Below are 21,772 nucleotides of genomic sequence, written 5' to 3' on the forward strand. Positions count from 1 at the left end.
GCGGGTCCTCACCGTGACTTGTTTCCTCTGCCTGCGTGGGTTGCTCTTGCTAAGGCTTGTTGGTGTTCAATCCAGACACTGACCCCCCCCAGCACTCGACATCCTTCATGGGACAGCTCACCTCCAGACTTTGGTCATCGTCGATGTCTCCTGGTCCCCGTGGCTGCAGAGTCAAGCATCCTATCTTCACACCTGAAGCACCCGACATCGGTGGGCATTCGTCTATCAAGCCCCTGGTCACCCTGAAGTGACCCAGGCTCTGTCCCCTCTGCTTTCAGGTTCTTCTCACCTCGGATCCAGGCTTGGATTCCACCGGACACTTCATCTTCCCAGCAGCAGCATTTCTTCGCATCACGCCATTGAAAACGACGAGGGTTTCTGACACCACTTGACCCCTGTGCACCCGGCTCCTCTGGGATAGGTAACACGGGTACCTCGGTACTCACAAGGGTGCTGGCCTTAGAACCTTCTATTTTCCAAAGCGTTTGCTTGAAGTCCTCTCCGAAGTGCCCTTAAACTGTAAATTTCCAACCGCGACTTTCCCATAGAGTTGTACGGAGCTGGTGTCTGTGTTCCCACACTGCACCCATCCTCCCTGGGTTCCCTGTGTCACTCCTTTGGGTGGTTCCTTGGGGTCCCAGCGATCGAGTTCTTAAGGGTTGTGTTTCTTTCTTCAATTGTTTTGGTGCTGTTTAAATGCTTTTCACTTGTTCCTTTGAAGCTGACTGCTCAAAGCCACAGCTACCAAGGGTTGAGCTAAGGTTTGACAAACAAAGTCTGACTGATTCTAAAGGTTTGGAAGTACATTACACTGTGAGGTCTCGCAACATATACTACACCCCAGTTCCTCACAGTTAGGAACTCGGGTAGCAAGACATATGATGGTAAAATCGTAGACGGAGGAGGTAATGTAACCAGTGGCTACCCTATTGGTCAACAGTTTCTAAAATCTGTGATTCGAAGAAGTTGAGCAGTTTCATAGTGTTAAGATGGAAGAAAGTTCTTAAGTGAGTCTGTTATTTCTTTTAGTATCATTTAACATTTACCGGACCCAGATTAGGGCAAGTCTTAGATGTTGATAGCCTGTGGCTGAACTCCTTCACATGTTATGGTCATATTCCAGTTGTTAATGACTATTGGAAACTGGTTTGAGAGGCTGGCTTAATATATGGTGCTCACTTATGTAAGTATAGCACCCTGCACTTATCCAGACAACCCTTATGGTGATTTTAGTGGTCTTAGACAACCTTAGAAAGCTCTCTAAGTGGTAGCGGTGGAGAGCAGCCTTCAGGCTTAGTCCAAGAGGAGTGTAAAGCAGCGTGTTTTACCAGTACTTAATCTTATGGTATAGGTTAAGTGAAAAAGAACCATACAGGGTAGTTATAAAAATAGGTATTTTATTACATACACTCACTAACGCATTGTATTATGTCCTCTACCCGGAGTTACAAACAAAATACTTAAGAAAAAGAGCATGTAAGTAGCCCAAATACACAATGGTCTCCAGGGGGAGACCAAGCCATATACTAAAATAGTGGAATGCGCACCACGACTCAAGACAAAAGTGGACCCACAAGACGTAGAAGAGCCGGTGTCCCAAAGAACCACCCAAGGTGAGCATCTAGGAACCCCATGGAGGTTGTGTGCAGAGTGGGAACACGACCGTGTGCTCAATGTTAATCAACGGGTAAGTTGCAGTGTTTAAAGAAAAGAACCCTTCCCAGCGGACCCTGAAGACACCCGTGGAAGATGGAGGGTCAACCCACCCGTGGATACCCCAGGAACCAGGATACCTACACCAGGGAACCGATGCATGGGTGTCAAGTGACGTCAGAAACTGCCGTAGACCACAATGGTGGAACTTAGGAAAGATGCTGCTGGAGAATAAGACTAAGGAGCCCGGTGGAACCCGAAGGTGGATTCAAGGTGAGAAGAACCTGCAAGCAGAGGGGACAGAGTCTAAGCCACTCGGGAGTGACCAGGAGGCACGGAAGACGAATGCCCATCAATGTCGGAGATGCAGGAGAGGTTGACGGTGCGATCCAGGCAACACTGTAGAAGACCAGGAGCCGTTCACTAGTTGTCCCACGTCTGATGTCAAGAGCCAGGAGGTCAGTGGCCGATAGGGGGCACCATCAAGCCTTGGCAGCGGAAGCAATGTAGTCGATGAAAAAGTTTTTTTAGTGTCTGGACCAGCAAGGTCCAGATGACTCACCACAAGCAGGTAAGTCGAAGGCCGTCCGAGCAAGCAGGGGAGCCCACTGGAGCCAAAGCAGACCCTCAAGAGGACCCATGGGCCAGATGCACAGGAGTCGCTAGAGGACCTTGAGCAGCTCACCAATGAAGAAGGCCCGTGGTGAGGGCGAAGATCTTGGCTGCAGGAGTTGCTTGAGGTTGGAGCTTCTTGGAGCCTGAAGATCCCTGGAGGAGAGAGTCAACAAGACTTGGCAACGGCAAGCCGACGCAGTGCACAGGGGTTCTGTTCCAGCAGTTCCGACTGGGGATACTGGCCTCAAACTCGGTATGAAGACCGTGCAGGCCTCGAGGGAGTTGCAGATCCACCACCTGAGTTCATCACAGACCAGTCAGCTGTGTTGCGGTGCCTGCAGATGCAGGGGAGTGACTTCTTCACTCCAAAGGCGATTCCTTTAGGTGTCTTGGGTGTCCACAGGCCTGGTGAAGAACCTGTATGGAGTACGGGCACAGACGTTGCAGAAGAAAAGCAGGACGACGAGACCAGGAGCAGCAGGAATCTTCCCCTTTGCAGTCTTGGTTCCCAAAGCAAAGTCCAGAATGTCCAGATGGTTGAAGTGGTGTATGATTTGAATCTTGTCCCACGGCTAATCTAGGGACCCACCCACAGGTAAGCCCTTAAGTACCCTTAGGAAAGGTTGGGACGATTCAGGGGTCCCTCCCAGAGGAGGGCCTGGAAAGTGGGGAGGATACTCATGCCCTTTGTCCAGTTTCGCGCCAGAATGGGAGCCAGCGGCTCCCTGAACTGGAGTATGCAAGGAGGGATCCAAGTGTGCCCTTCAAGCAGTCTTCGTCTCAGTGGTGCTGGCCAGCGCCCCACCCTGCCCCAATACAATAAACCCTGTCTGGAAGGTGATCCTGTGACAGGATATCTATTGTACTGCCCCCCCCCCCCCCCCCCCCCCCCCCCCCCCACACCTGCTCAAGCTTGGTTCATCAGCGGGAGGGCAGAAACATGGCTCTGGTTTGCAGTAGCCTTTACTTACCGGTTCTGGAAGACTGGTACCGGGAGCACTGAAGGTTTACGATGTGGGGCTATGATTCCAACATGTTTAATACATAACAATGCAGGGTTCATTACATCCTGTTGAGAGTGGGTCATCATGTGCTGACGTATGGCCACTCTAGATGTCATGATGGCTGAGGCACTTACAACCCAGGAAAATGGACTCCGAAGGTTGTAGGGGTGCCCCGCTCATGCAGGGGCACCCTCACAGTTAGGAACCATCACCCTGCCTTCTGGATTGAAAGCCCTGCCTTGGGGGTGACTTATAGGTTTTAAGTGTAGTGACCTCAGATGTAGGGGAACCTATAATCTTTTGTAAGTGGTGCTAGCACCAGCTTACACAGTCTGCAATGGCAAGCCTGGAGTCACAATTTGAGTGGTCTCTCATGGGTGGCTTCAGCACATGGGAGACCCCTGGAGTACCTATTCCCTGGTTACCTTGGTACCATATACTAGGGACTCACATGGGTACCCCAGTAGCCAATCTGGAGTGTACCGAAGTACTCACCATGTCCAATTTTGGGAAGAAGCACATAGACTGTGGTCTTGATTAGCAGAATCCCAGTCAGGCTAGTCAGAAAAACCTAATGACACCAGCAAAACGTCTGGCTGACCATTAAAGCAGATCCTACTTTCCTACAACTGGTGACAGGGACCTTGTCTGCAATACCATCACTGAAGGTTGATTACTCCCTGAGGCAGTGTATACTGGGCTTGCACCCAGGGAAAAAAGCTAAATTCTAATATCAGTTGAAGTCACTGGTATTGCTGTTAGCGAAGCATAGAATAATGATCCATTGAACCAGTCTGGAGTGCCCTCGATAAAGATGTAGTATAGGGATGCTCAGGAATGGCTGTTTGCTGAAAAAATACGGCTTAAAATGGTACAAGCTGATGATGGGTCTTCTGAAGACAAGCAAAATTGCCATAAGATGGTGGATAGATTGTTAGCGAATGACCTTGACATGCCTCTGGCAATGTCTTGGAGTGAAGTGCCTCCCCTTGGGTCGCTCATCTGCCTGAACTGACTGTGTGATGCAAGTCTGTACTTTGTGACTGGGTACTCCTGATGACTGAACAGGCGTGATGGGGTCATCGCCTGTTTGTTGATTTGTACTGGGAGCTATGCAGTCTGGGCGCTGTAATTTCTTACTTGATGTTTGTCAATGTTTTAAAAAAAATTGAAATACATTGAAAGTTCCCCTTTTGAATGCAAGCCTCACTGATTTGGAATGTGAAGTGGGGTTCATTTTTCTTGTGTACTGCTTGGTGGTAGCCCTGCCTGGTAATTATGCAGATCATCCCAAAGGCTTAGTCTTTTCTACCAGTGCTACGTTTTAACTGATCATTTTTACGCTGAGTAGTTTTAGATTGATCAATTATTTGAGTACTTTTTTATCAGGCCTTTGATGACTCAGCTGCAGGGTAGAGTATTTAATGCTTTAGATATAATGAAGTACAGATTGAAGAGTAGTGATTGGGTATTGATGGCCATCAGAAGTGAGACCTGCAGGGCCGAATATGCTTCATGTATGGACCTAAAGCAACTTTTATTTATCTAAGTTATTTGAAGTACAGACAGGTACTCCGCGCATAACGGCAGACGAGAGGGAATGACTTTCCAAATCCAGTGTTTAAACTCTAGTTGCAATCCTGCCACATTGTCAGCAAAGATTAAGTCTGTGATATTTCCTGCCCTATGCATAGAATAAATAATTAAGTTAAGCTCCGTGTTTTCTGGTAGTCTAGAACATGCATTGTGCTTAGTATCTTGTTTGTCCACCCATAGGTTGAACTATCCCAACAGGAGAACCCTCTTTGGCAGAGATTGATGGGTTGTGCAAAGGTGACGATGTTGTCCAGAAACCAGGGGTTGTAGCCCGATATGTGGTGTATATTGTCAATATGAAGGTGTTTGTAGTAAGTGACCTTTGGTTGGCAGGTGTCCAAAGGAGCTGTAATAGGAATCCATGATATCTAGACATGATAACTACTGTGTTACCCCTCTTCTATTCTCCATGTGGGTGACATTGTGGATCTTTCAAAGTTCGTTGCACACTGCAAGTCAGATTGTCAAGAACCAGATTGCAGTTAGCCTGAGGATATTCCCTTTCTCTGTCTTCAATCTGGTCCATGGTTTTAGGTGGAGTGGTTCTGATGAAGATTAGATGGTGCAGAGTGTCCCCTGGGAGCCTTTTGGTGACAGTTGGTGAGCTCTTTCCTAGATTGCCAGTTTGAAGAGTCCATGAATGTGGGTGGACCTGGAAGGTTCTTTTTGAAGGTACTTTCCTACAGGGAATAGCATGTATTGATGTTCATCTGTGAGAGCAGTAGACCATTGTGTACGGTCCAAGGATGAAATATCTGTTATGTGCTTTACTGTATGTAAATAGTCATCGTTATGTCACACTGCTCTAAGGCTACTTGAGATCTCTACTTTTTTCGCTTAATTTTTCAGAACATACATAATGGATCAAAAAAAGTCGTTTGAAGTAGATTTTGAAAAGGGAATTCGCTGTGTCTTTAAGAATATCTGCAGTATGTGAGAAGTTATATTTTCTCTAATTGTGATTACGTTTTACAGGAAATTAATGCCTACCTACACACATTTGGGTCACAAAGTTTGACTGTTTGAGATTGTCTTCTCCTGGCCTGAAGAACACTGCCTTCCAGCACCTCACATCTGCCACCTCCTTCATTGGACTTGGTTTATAGCATTCCTGAATGTGCAGCTCTCACCCTTTGGTCACATACAGATGTTAGTAACTGTGCTTTTGCATACTAAGATGTTGCCCAAGTCTGTACTGCTTCATACAGTGTGACTGTTGGTAGTAAATCACTCCCAAGTACACTTTTTGTTATAATATATAAATAAAGTATCCCAGATAAATAGTTTCAGGATATAGGTCCTCGGCATCTGAAGCTGGCACTAATGAAGTATGGCCAGCCTAGAGGTCACACTTTGATGGTGCATGTTACTTAATGGTGCCACAGATCAAAAATGAACACTCAAGGGTGTGATCCTGTTTTTGGGGCAAAATTCTGGAACTCACTCCTGGCGCCTCTTCAGAAAATAAAGTGCAACAACTGGTACGGAAAGTCTGTCTTCAGTGAGCTCTTCAGTAGAGCGTTTAGGTTTGGTTAGTCAGCCAGGCTATATATGTCTCTTTCTGGTACTTTTGTCATTGGTGCTACTGCCTTGCTTTCAGGATGCATAGTCCATCAAAACCTAGAAATGTCAGTTACTAATGGAATCAATATATACATATGATTTATTTTAAAGATTACTTTTTTGTTGTTTTTCCCATTTTTGGCTACAAAGAGGATGTCTACACTGTTCCCATCACTTTTTCCACAAGTAACGGAGTCCCTTTGGTTTAACCTTGACCGACCATGCGTCGATGAGAATGAGCTTCAGCAGCAGGAACAGCAGCACCAAGCTTGGGTAACTATGACTTGGGAGGGGGGGGGGGGGGTGGGGGGGGATTATTTTTTTATCTGACCATATATGTGCAATGAGGTCACAATCCTAATATTACGCCTTAGCTAGTGTTTTCAGAGTATCACGGTGTTAACTTAGTTTAAATTGCAATTAATGAAAAGATCCAAATCTTGAAACGGTATGGTGTTTGTATCAAGACATTGAGGATGTGTGGTATACTTTGAGAATCCGATTGCTCCTAAGTATGCCTCCGACCCGACAAGCTCTTGTGCTTGTGCATAAAGAAAGGAAAGCGAGGAAACTGTCTTAATTAATTACAATTAATGACTTTAAATAGTGGGGATGGGAGAAGATCTCCCATTCATAGTAATTATTAGAGATTCTTGTTCTTCAAAAGAGAATCTTCAACATCGGCTGATGGTTGTGCATGTCTTTAGGCCCAGATCTGACCTCAACTTGGTTGACATTTAATTACCTGTAGATTTGTAATAGGCAGCGTGTCCCTTTTTAGGACTCTCCTGAGCCAGCGCTTTAGCGCTGCTCTGGCGAGAGTTTTAGTAAGCAGCATTTGGAAGTGCAAACTAGTGCTTCTTTGAGGCCTCCACCTACAGTGCATGTGCGCCGGGCGCGCACACCATTTGTCGTCCATCGTGATCACTTTCGCGGCTGCTTTGATGTTCTCAGTGAGCCGCGCGGCCACTGAGAACATCAAAGCGGCCGCAAAAGTGCACACCATGCTACCCCCTTTCCTTATCCCACTTCCTGCTTCACACACTCGCGCACCACTTACGGGCGATCGCTGCAAAAATGGCCAACGCTTGTGGTAACATGGCGCCCGCCTAGACAATTTCTTTTATGTGCGCTAATGCCCAGCGACAATTACCTATTTACTAACATGGCGCCAGCTCCGGGTGCAAATTACTTATTTACCAGCATGCTGCTTTACTCGCAGACAGGCAATATCATTTATGGCCACGGGCGCCGCGCTTTGTTTCACGGCACCCGCTTTCATATCATCTCTCTTGGTCCACGTTTAAAAAGCAGCAGCGGCGCTGCTGATCAACTTTTGCTGTACTGATCAAACTGCATGTTTTAAGAGGTGGGTGGGGTGGGAGGGAGCCCAGCAAGACCGAGCCTCTGCCCCCCATTGCAACTGAACATGCTGTAAGAACTCCTCGCAGACGTCTCTTCCCACTTACTAAAGGAGACGATTACTTATTTGCTAACATGGCGCTAGCGCAGGGCACCAATTACTTATTTACTAGCATGCTCCTTTGCTCGCAAACGCGCAATACATTTATAGGCACGGGCGCCACACTTTGTTTCACGGCACCGCTTTCATGCAATCTCTCTTGTTCCACTTTAAACAAGCATTGGCATAGCCAATAGGTCTCGCTTTTGGGACCTTATAAGTATTTAGTTTCGCAGCACAATATCCTTGGTGCAACAACATCAGCTGTTGCATGGCTAAACCTTGTACCTTATAAGTGTTTAGCCATGCAACAGTTGATGTTGTTTCACCAAGGATATTGTGCTGCATAACTAAAGACTTAAAAGGTCCCAAAAGCAAGACCTATTGGCTATGCCAATGCTTGTTAGGTCTCGCTGGCTATCGCGTAAGCGCTCGCTCAGCGAGACTCTAGTAAAGGGGCTCCCAAAAGTGTTCCCAAAAGTGGATTGCATGGCGAGCACGCGCACAATCACGTGCATCGTGCCGCCATGCAATCCGTTTGGCATCCTACTTCAAAGGGTCCGCTCCCCCGCCTGGCATCCTACTTCAAAGGGTCCGCTCCCCCGCCTGGAATGTGCTACCCCGCAAGCGCACGCGCCACGCTCTGCCGGGCTTGTCTTGTTTAAATTGCTTCTGACCTTTGACACAAATGCAGCGTTTCCTTTAAACCGTGCCCGCATCACTGCTTCTGCTATCCCCCCACACAAATACAGCGCGTGATAACCTCAAGGTACGCCCTGATTTAGTCAATGGCGTACTGCACATTCCTTGTGCAGTTAGTTTGTCAATCCCTTTCACTTTTATAAAGGGGGCAGGAACCTAACTTACACTCTGCCACCGGCACTATAAACGCCTCGTTTCCACCGCGCTTTCAGTTTTATAAAGGCGGCAGGCATCTTACTTACTTAGACTCGCCCACCGGCACCTTAAAAAAAGTGAAAAGGCAGCAGGCGCCTTAAACTCCGTCTCCGGCACCTTCAAAAGGCTGTCTGTGATTCCTCCACTGCCTGACAGCATTTCCGCCCGTCGGATTTTCATTAAATTTTACTTCCGTCAATTTTTCTTGGGTTGATTTGTTTTTGGGAGGTTTTTTTTAAGCGTGAAATCAACACAAAGGTTTTGGAGTGTTTTACACCAGCACCAGTTACATTACCCTCCCCCTCGCCACAGCTGCTCCGTCGTCCTCATTTACACGAGCACTACTTACATTCCTGATCCCTCGCCAAAACTGCTCTGTTTGACCTGCCCTAAACTCCACGCAAATATGCTGTACATATCCGAGACTTAACTGCCACCTCACTCGGCTCTTGTCCACAACACCTCAGGTTGGGGCACTTTTCGCTGCTCCAGGCCTATCCCAGTAATGTAGTTTTCTTCTGTTTTTTACATCCAGTTTCATGTGTTGTTGCAAATGCTTTATTTTTTTTCTTAACATTTTCAACAGCTGTGTGCAAACAAGCATTGGCATAGCCAATAGGTCTCGCCTTTGGTACCTTGTAAGTAAAAAAAAAAATGAATTGTAAGACTTCACATTTACTGCATCCTAACTAAGAAAGTAAATGTAATCCTGGAGTCTTATACTACAGTTTTTATTTTTACTTACAAGGTCTCAAAGGCGAGACCTATTGGCTATGCCAATGCTTGTTGATTTTGGGGTAAAAGTACATTATGTGTACATTGAGTTGTTGCTGAGCTCTTCCTACATGATTGATGATGCTGCATGGAGTTCTTTTTCACTATAATTATTGAAATCTAAAACCGCTGTCATTGCAGAGGGGACATCTAGAAGGATCCTGAATAAGGATCCAGAAATATCAGAAACCCTATCCCAAATCACTTGAGGAGCCATATTGTTACTGTTGTATGAGGGGACAGTTGCCACAGGTCAGGTCCACTTGAGATTGGATGAAGGATTTCAGCACCTTGACCATGGCCATCTAGCTGTTGGGACTGCTCAAAGCTGTTGCAGGAATCAAAGCTTCTTTAGATTTTTTTTTAGACTTTGGGAGCTACAATAGTCTTCTTATATCTGTTTCCTTGTATCTTAGTCACACGTAGAAAATTAACAAAACAATTAAACCAGTCGGTCACTGGTCTAACCGTTTCATGGTTCGAATGTGGCATTCGTTATTTTACACTTAATTCTGCTGGCACCACCAGGGCCATAAATCAGACTACAAATCTTGATCTGCTTTGTTTGATTAGGGTACATTGCTATTCCTGGACTCTGGCACCTCACAGCTAGATGTGACTGGGTGAGACTCTGAGGTCCAAGTGAAAAAGGGAGGGCATGCCAGCACTTTTGAAGTGTTTACGGGTAGGACCATGCAAGAGCTAAGTTTAGGATCCAACTTAATGCAGGCCCCAGGTAAATGAGGCCTTGATAGCATTTGGGGACGCGCTCTTTGAACTCACCACTACTACCATTTGGAACCAGGCTCGCCGTGAGGGGAACGGCTTCTTCGGGGCCAAAACGAATCTTGCTCGATCTGGGACACCGCCGGGAGGCGGCGGAACTACACTTCCCAGCACCCTCCGCTCCGGGCGCCTGCCGCTGATGTCATCAGGCAGCGCCCGGGCTGTATAAATAACTCACAGGCCCCACGCAGCGCGGGACGCGCGTGGGCAGCGCCCGGGCGAAGCCCGGGCCAAGGGCGGGCCCTCTGAGGCCCTCCGAGGAAGGAAGAGACTGGACTGGGCCACGGACATTGTATGTATTGTAGACAGTCTCTGTGTAGTAACTATTCATTGTTGTGTAACGTGGGTTTAAGATAAATTAGAGGGTTATATAGTCCCTGGTAAAAAAGAACAAAGCGCTTGGTTCCAAGGATTACCGCTAATATGCATAAGGCTAAGACGAATAAACCCACTAAGGGGGTTGGCACAATGGATAATCATCTGGTGCAAAAGGTGACCCAAATCAACAACACCCGTAGAGCGTCCCTAGGGCGAGGTAATGATGTTGCCGAACTACCGCCTCCTTTGATAGTCACAGCTCCTATAGATGGCCTGAACGGGGGAAGTGGGGCGGCTGTAATTACTACAGCGCAAATACACATAGATCAGATTGCAGATGACCCTGAAGTTGTACCTGAATTAATAGAATTAACTGAGGAAGATTCATCACCCTTATCTCCCCTTTCACCCAAGCAAAGACCAATAAGGCTGTGCAGGAAGGTACAAGCTAAGCGCACGGGCAACCATTGCAAGAGTAAAACCGGGAGGGGCAGTAGAGTCTCTTACAGTGGAGGACTGCAAAAGAATCTAGGGGAGGGTAGTGGCATGGGCGGATTGAGCTCTAATATCGCCCCTGAATCATTAACTCTCCTATTTCACTCTCTGGAGGGAAAATTAGAGGAAAAAATTGTAGAGCTGATGCAACCACTGCTAGATAAATTAGATACTATGGCCTTAGAAGTTGATAGATTAGGTGGCCTGTTAAAATCCCACCTGGCTGGCGTATCTGGTAAATCAGATGCAGCCATTAATAATCCATTCGTGGCTGACCCGGGATCACTAAAAAGTAGTGTATCCAATATCCCATTAAATAGGCAGATTAACACACAGAATAAAGTGGTTGTTGTTGACCCTGTCTTATCAGGTCCCACGACAATAACATTGCAGAACACCATTAATACGAGATCTCTTGAGGGAAATCTGATCCATACCCACTCAAAGAAAACTCGTCATGTAAATCTTCCTCCTGATTGTGCTCCCTATGTGGCTGTGCTTACAAATGTCCCTCCCATTCAGCCCCAAGCACATCAGGTGTCTGAAGAAAATCACGACTCTCTAAAGAATAGGACAGTTTTCTGGCTTAACAAGAATTGTGGGTTTCCCGTTAAGTATGCAGATCAAATATTAACGACAAGAAGGGTCAGCTGGATTGGATCGTCCAGCAAGACAACAAATGGTGACTGCATTATTATTAATTTTAGGCATCCTCAGCATGCTGCTACAGTTCTACTTAGAGCTGCTGCACTAGCCAACACTCCCAACAGTATTTGCATACGTCCTCTGGGGTTCTTTTATTCCCATTTTATTAGAAATCCACCAACCCCTGGCCCATTTAGAACACGTATACCCTCACAGTCTCTGCCCCTTAATGATGGGTTTGATTATAACGTGGGGCAACAGAGAGGTAATGATTTCAACATTGCAACTCATAATAGATTTGATGCCCTCTCGGGATTAGAGCTATGTGACTGACAGGAGGTATCGGGCGGGCAGGAAATTCATGGCTTAACGGATATGAAATGTTCGGAACGTAATTTGGCTGTCAATATCTCTAATAATATAATATCTTGGAACATTGCGGGTCTTGGTTCCAAAATGGAGGATTGCAATTGGATTGAGTATATTAAAAAGTACCAAATTATCTGCTTACAGGAAACTTGGTCAATCGATTGTAATTACTTCCTGGAAGGGTTTAAGGCCTACTACGTACCGGCAGTAGCAACAAATAGGGGCAGAGCTAAGGGGGGCCTGGTTGTGTTTATATCTATAGCTTTATGTTGTAAGGTTCGGAGAATTACAACTAACCACACTGGCATTATTGGTTTAGTTTTAAATGGAGAAAACTGCACGGCCGGTCTGGTTAATTTTTATAATTCCACTATTTGTAGCACCAATTCTAGTCAGATAGCTACACTGCATTCTTTTATTAGTAACTCCATGAAGGGTTGTTTTCACAACCTCATGGTGGTTGGGGATTTTAATGTTCATCCCTGTGGAGACCCTCTTTTTAAATTGATCACAGAAATTAATTGTCCGGTCTGTGAGAACTTTCATTTTGAGCACACAACTGAGGGGGAACACTTGAATGATATGCTTAATGAATTAGAATTAACCCCTATGATGGCATTGATGGCCCCAAATAAGCGTTTTGATACCCCAACGTTTAAGGGGAATGACAGGGCAACTTTTATTGATTTTATTATGTTAACTTCTGCTATGCAGTCTTTTGTAGGATCCTTCTCTATTGAAGTCAGTGAATTCAGTGACCACAATCCTCTCACTGCTCTTTTGAGGGGTCCACTGATAGCAAAAGAAAGAGTGGAATCTCTCATCGGTAGGGTGAAAACCACCGATGGCAGACGCCGTCTGAGATGGTCCATGGTAACTCCTGACCAGCTGTACACCAAAATAAAAACTACCTGTGCTGACGAGATTTCGTTATGCACGCAAGTAGATGCACTCCCAAACATTGTTCTAAATGCCTTCAACCGGTTAGCAATGAAGGTGTCTCAACTACTATCAGTTCCTACAAAAAATTCAGACTCCCTAAAAGGTCCAAAGTGGTTTAACAAGGACTGCACTCTAGCAGCCAAAAATCTAAGAGCAGCATTGTCATCCAAGCCTAGGATAAAAGCTGATGTCCAGCAATGTAGAACGATTTATAAAAATACTATTGCAAGACATAAGGAATTTCTAAGGGAAGAGGCGTGGTTAGCGATCTTAGATCCTGCCACCCTTGGAAGTAGTACAGCTTTCTGGGCCTTGATGAGAAAACCATTTCTGACACAGGACCCGGGAAATGGTACTGAAAGTCATATATCTAAGGAGGAGTGGGAAGAGCACTTTAAAAAACTATATTGCTGTACAGAGGACACGGATACTAGTACTGACTGTAGTAAAACTGGTGTGCAGATTGTTTTTAATAGAACTGAGGTCTTAGAGGGCATACAGGGAATCACAGGGGGAAAAGCTCCTGGCCCGGACGGGATCCCCCCTGATTTGTACAAATCTGATCCTAGCTTTTGGGCACCGATTTTAGAATCAGTTTTTAACGCAGCTGTAAAAGAAGGATGCCCACGATCATGGGGTGTTTCCACAATCGTCCCAGTTTTTAAAAAGGGCGACAAGGGCAGCCCACACTGCTATCGCCCGATCTCTCTATTAGATTCTATGGTCAAGATTGTAGGAAGAATTGTACTGCAAAGATTGATAGAGTGGGTGGAGGAAAAGAACATTATGTCTCTTTCGCAGTACGGATTTTGTAAAGGCCGATCCACAATTACTCAATGCCTTAATCTCTTCCTGATCTTAAGTAAATATACCATAATACAGAAGGGTACCATTCATCTTGCCTTTATGGATTTGTCTTCAGCGTTTGACTGTGTCAATCGGTGTAAGCTGTGGCAATCCATGAGGTCTAAAGGGGTTGATAGCGGTTTGGTTGATTTCTTGGTTGCCCTGCACCATAATACCAGTGCCAATGTGAGATATTCCCTGGATTTGAGTGTATCTAATAATTTTAGTATTGGAAAGGGTGTCCGGCAGGGCTGCATCCTGGCCCCCTTTCTTTTTAACTTTTACATCAACGATTTAGATGGGGTGCTACAAGATGTTCATGCTGACTGTCCTAGAGTTGGCAGGCGAGGAATTCCAATACTTCTCTACGCAGATGATGCAGTACTGATATCTAGGACCGAGAGGGGATTGCAATCATTATTAACAGCTTTTAATACATTTATGAGAGATAGAGACCTCTTGGTAAATAACTCCAAATCCTTTGTGTTACAAGTTGGTCAGCAACCAAGAAAACCCTTCCAATTTAGGATTGGCGGAGAAATAATACCTTCAACTAAAACATTTTGTTACCTAGGAGTTCTCTTTGATACAAAATTAAATTGGGAACCCCATCTTGTAAAGAAAAAAGGTGAAATGGTGAGGGTTAATGCATCAATATTTAATTTTGCAACCAAATTGGGAAAAAAGCCAATCTGTGCAATGTTGAAATTGTACAATGCTAAGTCTGTGGCGACTGTATCCTATGGTAGTGAACTTTGGGGGTATGTTAATGGAGAGCAATTACAGATTGTTGAAAATCGTTTTATGAAGCGTCTATTGTGTGTCCCATCTGGTACGGCTAATTTCGCCGTCCATGAGGAGTTGGGGTCCCAATATATATGCGACTTGCTTTCCTTACGCCCTTTGATGTTTTGGCTTAAAATTTGGCTAAATGAGAACATACCCCTAACACACTTAATCATTAAGGACTTTATGTCACTGGACAAGGCATTGAGTTCTCCTTGGTTAAGCTATTTAAAAACAAATTTTGACAAACTTGGTCGCCCTGATCTTTTTTCTAATCCACAATCAATTATCAGGGGAGATCTGGAGCACATAAAACAATTATTTTTGTGTGATAAGAGGACCACAAGAGAAGACGTGGAGCTCCAGAAACCAAGTGTGAGAAAATTTGTTATGCTTAAGACTACCTTGGCCATCGAACCATATTTGGAAGGGTCTTTTTCTTCACATGAGAAATTTTTACTGACCAGATTTAGGTTTAACCAATTTCATCATCTGCTTATCCGACCCAAATGTGACATTTTTAATAAAGTGGCAGCGCCCTGCGGCTGCGACGGAAAGTCTCCGCAGGATATGCTGCATTTTATCTTTTTATGCAAATTTTATGAATTTCCTCGTAAATTATATTTAGTGACTCTTTTAAAAAAAACTTGATTTTAAACAAATCAGACCGGCTCTTTTGTACTTGCAGCTTTTGCACAGTGACAGTGTTCTCCAAATGAAGGAATTTTTAAAATTATGTATTAGATTGAGAAACTGCCTGGACCAGTGAAACCATGCCCCTCGCTCTGTGTCCATATTTTAGATAGCAATATTCTTCGTGCACCAAAATGGTTGGTGTTCCTGTAATGATGAATTGTATATTTTATGTATGTCTTTTATGGTTAGCAATAACCGAAATAAAGATTTGAATACTACTGATAGCATTTTAGAGCTACCTTTCATATTCAAATGATGATGCTCTGGGTTTCCCCACGCAGCAGTGCGGCAGTACCGACTAACTTGCTGTGACATCTGAAGCATTTCTCTTATATTTGTAATCTGTGAATTGATTTTAGATTTCTGTGCAAAGGATGTTTTAGTCTTCTGGATTGCAGCCAATACATCACAGGAGTCTGTAGAAAGGAGGAAAACAACATACATTTATTTAATGAGTCTTTTTCTAATAAAAATTAAGGACCCCTGAACACTCATGTAATGTATGCTGTTCCTACAGGGGAATCTGAAAGGTGCAACGATGGGGTTTTTATCCTTTGGGTGCCCAACCACTGTATTTTTCAGGCAAAGTTTTATGTGGCACAAACTTGGCCCAAAGATATCAGGGCGCTTTACATAAACACAAGCTTACATTACACAAGGACAGCAGATTCTTTTTTTCATTTTTTTAGGCACAAGATTAAATGATTAGCCCAGAGTCACGGGATGTTGAGCCGACGCCAGACTCTAAGCTGGTTCCCCACTACCAAATTTGGCAGCTATGGCCATTAGGCCACATCTCCTCTACTTAAGATAGAAATGGGCCACAATGGAATCGGGATTTATAGCTGGATTCCTCTGTCTAAAATCAAAATGTCCTGTTAGAATTGCCCCAATGTTTCTTACTTTCCTGATAGAGTGCACAAGAGGGCCCAAAACAGAGAGCAAGTTTGGAAAACAAGTGAGGTGTTATTTTTATGTCCCTCATAAGAGACTGAGTTTTAGAATATTTCAGTTTGAGATCATTTTTAATGCTAGAGGCTGAACTGGTTTAAATATATCAAACATTTCGGAAGTCCCGTTTTGTGCTGCTTACCCGGATCAGAGAATCTGGGAATTTTGTGCACAGACATTACATAGTCAAAAGTGCGAGTAAGGAGTCTAATTATACATTTATGAGAGAAACCCTGAAGTCATAACCTGCAAAGCTTAATGTTACAAGTCTGTGTTTGACCCTGCCTCAATTCATATATTTAGGTCATGTGCCCCTCATTCTTTTTTTACTAAACTTTTCACTCTAAGCATTTGGCATGGGTGGGAGAAGTTTAAGAACATGTGATATTCGCCCTGAGGAACTGCTTTTAAATTTTAATCAGATAACAAGTTTTTACAGAACCTTCTTGTTAATTTCTCTGCAATGTTCTGTCATTATCTGTACTATGTTACTCTGACAGCAAACCATTGTGGGATATTTATCCTATCAGAGGGTGCTATTGGTGAACCTATTTGTGCGCCATCTTCTTTTAGCCATTGTGAAGTCAGTTATATGGTACTCCCAACTGGGGAAATGGTTAACTGAACGTTAACTGTGCAGCTGCTGTATACCGCTTGCTGTGTTTGTACAGAAAACCTTGCTAAAGTCCCAAGATCAGAATGAAAACAGGAAAAGGAAACCATAATGACCTGGTTTGTCCGTGTATTGCCAGTTGCAGGCCATAGTTTATCTTCAGTGCTCACTGAATCGTATGTGAATTTTGAGGAAGTTGGTGACTCTAGTGCTGTTTTAGAGCTGCCTTCTTGCTCCCAATGAACAGAAGCGCTGATCATACCTCTTTATGGAATGTGGTGCCGTTAGTTATTGAGAGCACCAGAACACATGCAAGCGGTAGCTCGGTCTTTACCACTGAATTCATACTGCATGAATGTGACGTTCGAAAATAGTCTGCCCTCAGAAAACCTTGTGAAAACTCAAATCCCTTTTGTAAATGTGCCCTACCCATGTCTCTGACATTCTTTTAAAAAAATGTGTTAAAAATCTAGGAATTTCCCTAGTTTTTTAAATGAAGCTCTAAGGTGAATGTTATCACAGGAAAATCATGTATTTCCTTATTTGATAATTTCAATTTCTTATCAAAAATCTTTCAGCAGTGTTATTTCTGAAATGTTTTTACTTTTGGAATCAGGCTATCATTTTGACTTCTGGGCAGTAAGGATCTACTAAACTTTTCCCCACTCCAGGTGCCCCTCCCCAAACAGGGAAATCCTTTATAGCATTAATTCGGCATGTTTTACTGTTTTGCAAGTCCGCTTTTATGTGCGCACCAGTGGCACAGGCTGCGTAAATGTCTTAATTTTTAATCTGAGACGGTAGCAAAAACGTTTTCCAAAAACCCAACTTTGTGAATAAACTATCCTCCAATTTACCAATACATCTGGCTCCAGAAAGTTCAAAATGCTATTCCATCAACCAATCCCAGCTCTGAAAGAAAGAAAAAAACATTGTTTCCTCCTAAATATATATATAATTTTTAAAATAGCTTTACTGGCAGCCATGCTCAGCCAAATTCATGTTAAATTATTTTCTACAACTATCTTTTAGTCCTAGCTCCCTGCTGTCTTCAAGAATCAACTGTGTACTCCTGGTGGGTCATGAAGATCCTATATCGTCTTGGCATTCTTCTCCTAAATATATAAAGTGCTGTGGCTCATTTTTCACTGTTAAAGCGCCAAAGCCAGTAGCTATCTTCCTGTGGAGAAAGCCTTCTTCCCTTATTTGCTGCCTTTCATAAAGGCTATCCAGGCCACCCGGTCTGCATTGCATTTCCACCATCTTTCTGCATTTGCTTTGCTAGTTCTCAACATGCCCAGAATCATTCAAAATGACATTAGTCGAAATAATGCTAATGTGTTTGTTTTCGTTGAAAAACAAGAATATTTGTGACCTAAAGATATGAAAAGATAAGGGAGGAGCTTCATTTTGTCAGATGATCAACACATGAAAGAAATGGTGGAAGGAATGCCAAGGTACAGAAAAACATCTCCACATCAAAAATGTAAAAAAAATTGCATGGGGGAATTGGGAACCCACAAGATCCGTCAAATGTATCAAACATTCACTACACACTCCAAGACCACTTTACACCGGACCCGGGCGGCGTGGGAGGTGGGTGTGCCCATACTGATGGATGATGACTGGGCCGAGGCACTGGCTAGCCCCAGATACTCTGCGGTCTCTGCACGCTACCGTCTGATCCAGTTCAAATATCTCCACAGGGTCTACTATACACGTTTACGTGTTTACAGGATGGGGGCTGTTCAGTCCCCTATGTGCCTACGTTGTGATTCTGAGGAGGGGTCGTTTCTCCACACAGTGTGGACCTGTACGGCTCTGAGACACTGCTGGTCGGTCATAAGATCCTGCTAGGGGTGGGTGCTGGCATGAAGCATTCTTGCAGACCCCCGTTTGATACTCCTACACAGTACCGAAGACATCGGGGGGAACAGATATAAAAGGCATTTATTGTTTCTAGGGCCTACACTAGTTAAACGTGAAATTGCCCAACACTGGAAGGCAACACTCCCACCCAGTATTGGTACCTGGAAAAAAGCAATGGATAGGTGCCTGTCCGCTGAAGGTGCAGTATTTCAGGCCTGGGTATGTCCACAAAAAGATCTGAGCAAGATGGGCCGCGTATCGTGGCATAGACCTGTCACTTCTGGGGTCAATGGCTCCCCCTGATCCAATAGATAGGTTGGTTGTGAGAAATTCACCGATAGAAGACAATGGTGTTGTGTAGAGGTAAAAGGGGGCAAGATTGCAATACGATTACATGATAATGTAATAATGATGTATGATGTATGGTGTGTGGTTGGGGAAGGGAAGGGGAGGGGGTTCAGCGTCTGCTGTTTCGCAGACTGCATTGGGGGCCATATATGGTGCCGTGCAAATGTATATTATTTTCTTACATGCTTGATGCTCCCTGGGCTTGCCCATATGGTACCTCGAAAACCAATAAAATCTGTTAAAACAAAAAAGTAAAAAATTAAGTTTACACGTGTGCGCTTTGAATTATGTAATAAAATAGATCAAAAAGATAAGTGTTCATCGCTCTTATTTTCAGTTGTTGTATGGTTGTGTCTCTTAACCTACAGTTTTACTTTTTTGCCTTGTCAGCTCCAGAGTATAGCTGAAAAAGACAATATTTTGGTACCAATAGGTAAACCTGCCTCAGAGGTAAGTTTAATCAATAATTAGTTTGTTTATATGAATGTGCATTTTACATGACTTTTGACTCGTGCTCTGGGAACGAGAATCTGAAATGAAAGTAGTGTACGCCTACTATTAAATATTGGAAGCTGATTCCCTTGTTAAAGATGGAAGGCGACTGATCTGGTTTCTGAATTTGGTATATTAGGCAAAAAAACCTTCACATTTTCGAAAGCGTTTATTTTTGTTATGCGTTCGTTATTTGGTTTTTAGGTATTCAGAATGTATTCTCTGTTGAATAACCTCTTCAAACCAGACAGCAGTTGTAGAACAGCGCCTCCTTGTGACATGATTAATACTCCATATCTAAGAATATCAGCCAAACATTATAATAAAGTATTTGGGTTTAAAAATACATGCGTTCACATACATACAAGGGATTGCTCATCCCTCGTCATGCATGTATCTGTTGTAGCGTCAATTACATGTTGCTTCTTCCACTACAGCATGGGGCAGTGGGTCAGCCCTATGGTCGTTAGCACACTTCACTGTGATTGAAGGAATGTTGCTTATGTACATGTGTATAACTGCCTAAAAGGTCACTTCATTTCCTGAGCTGTTAGGCCAATGTGCCTTCGTTTCATATTTTGTTCTATTTCTTTCTGTGACTGGTCATTTTTTGTGTGCAAATTATCTTGGTCATATTTAGATAACGATAATTGTACTTTTGTATTACTTTTTCACATTTAATAACATTACATTATATTTCTGGGCAACATGCCAAATATGTAATAACACTGCAGGCTTGTCGGACAGGACTTTGTGTGACTGCTATAGTTTGATGTACATTGACATAAAGCCATGTGCCCAGGTTTCCTCGGTTTAGTCTCTTAGTAAAGCTAGGATTAGAGGTCTGGTCTCTTGGTTTCACAGCACTTGGGTCCCACAGCCACTAAAATATTTTTCTTTCCCGAAAAATGCAGTTTTTATTACAGCACCATAGCCAAGGTAGGGTAATTGAACGTTTTTAAGATGACTCATTGTCTACATGGGCCTTTTGGCAGACAAAATATATACATAGAATCGCTAACGTATACACATTCAGTAAACAGTTATACTTTTTTCTTCCCTTTCTTGTTATAAATGTTCAAACATCTCTTTGAAAACATTTGGTGAACAACTTCCAGTGCTCGTAGATGACACCTGCATCGCAATAACTTAAAAGTATTTGCAATAAAATTTCCTTTACCCCTCTCATTCCACAAGAGGGGCAACCTGTCAAAGAACACTTAAAGGTGATATATTTGAGTGGGTTCAAAGTCACAGGTTTGCATTCTGATAGGTTTGATATAGGGATACATTATTTTTTATTTTTTATTTTTAGAAAAAAAAATTTAAAACGGGAAAACTTGTTTTCTGTAAGTGACCTAGTTCTTGTGTTAAACAAGTTCTCTGCTCAGTAGTTTGCAATATGTACCACTGCAACACTACCCACTGGGAGCCTTTGTGTTCTGCAAAGTGTGCAGGGAATAGATGGATGTCCAGTGGGGAGGCACATACCTTATTTAGGCTAAGAAATAATGTGGGAGGGCGGAGAAACAATAGAAACTAATAAACCTAGGATGACGTTTCATCAGGTGATGTTAAGAGAATTTGTGGGGGTGTGCACAGTTTAGTCCAATAATTGGTGGTCTCATTATGAGGATATGCTGATGGGGAGGAAAATGTAAAAGTGTGCAGGAATATGATGGCAAAGGTTTAATAACCAGTGAAGGCATGTGGAATAAAGAAATGGAAGGAATGTGACCCATAAAGAGAATGTCAGGATGTTGGCATTTGTCTGTCTTCTTCATTTCCTCCTGATTTTTGATGGCCTTATGAGTTTTCATCCAGGAAACTTGGAAATCTAATAAACATTTTCACTTTTTGGTTCCCTTGGGTGAAATTCAGGTGTAATGTTCATAACAGTAAGGTAGTCCTTTTTCAATTCCTTCAGGAGTCCTCGGGACATGTACCTTTTTGAAGCTGTACACTTAATTTCAACCACTCAAGTCACTGGTTTGCAGCGAATCTCTTGCCTTCGTTATGCTTTGAAGGTGCCCATCATTTTATGACACACAC

The 21,772-nt window shown here is 43.7% G+C and overlaps 1 protein-coding gene across 1 annotated transcript in view; it reads left to right on the top strand.

The window, feature by feature from the left end:
- Nucleotides 1-21,772, top strand: part of ANAPC15 (anaphase promoting complex subunit 15) — a 75,624-nt gene that overhangs the window by 47,591 nt on the left and 6,261 nt on the right. The window contains exons 2-3 of the mRNA XM_085628572.1: nt 6,582-6,704; nt 19,619-19,678. Coding sequence (XP_085484698.1) covers nt 6,585-6,704; nt 19,619-19,678 — 180 coding nt within the window. The 5' untranslated portion in view covers nt 6,582-6,584. The remainder of the gene's footprint in view (nt 1-6,581; nt 6,705-19,618; nt 19,679-21,772) is intronic.

Source organism: Triturus cristatus, chromosome 10, assembly GCF_964204655.1.
Source record: "Triturus cristatus chromosome 10, aTriCri1.1, whole genome shotgun sequence".
Classification (NCBI taxonomy): domain Eukaryota; kingdom Metazoa; phylum Chordata; class Amphibia; order Caudata; family Salamandridae; genus Triturus; species Triturus cristatus.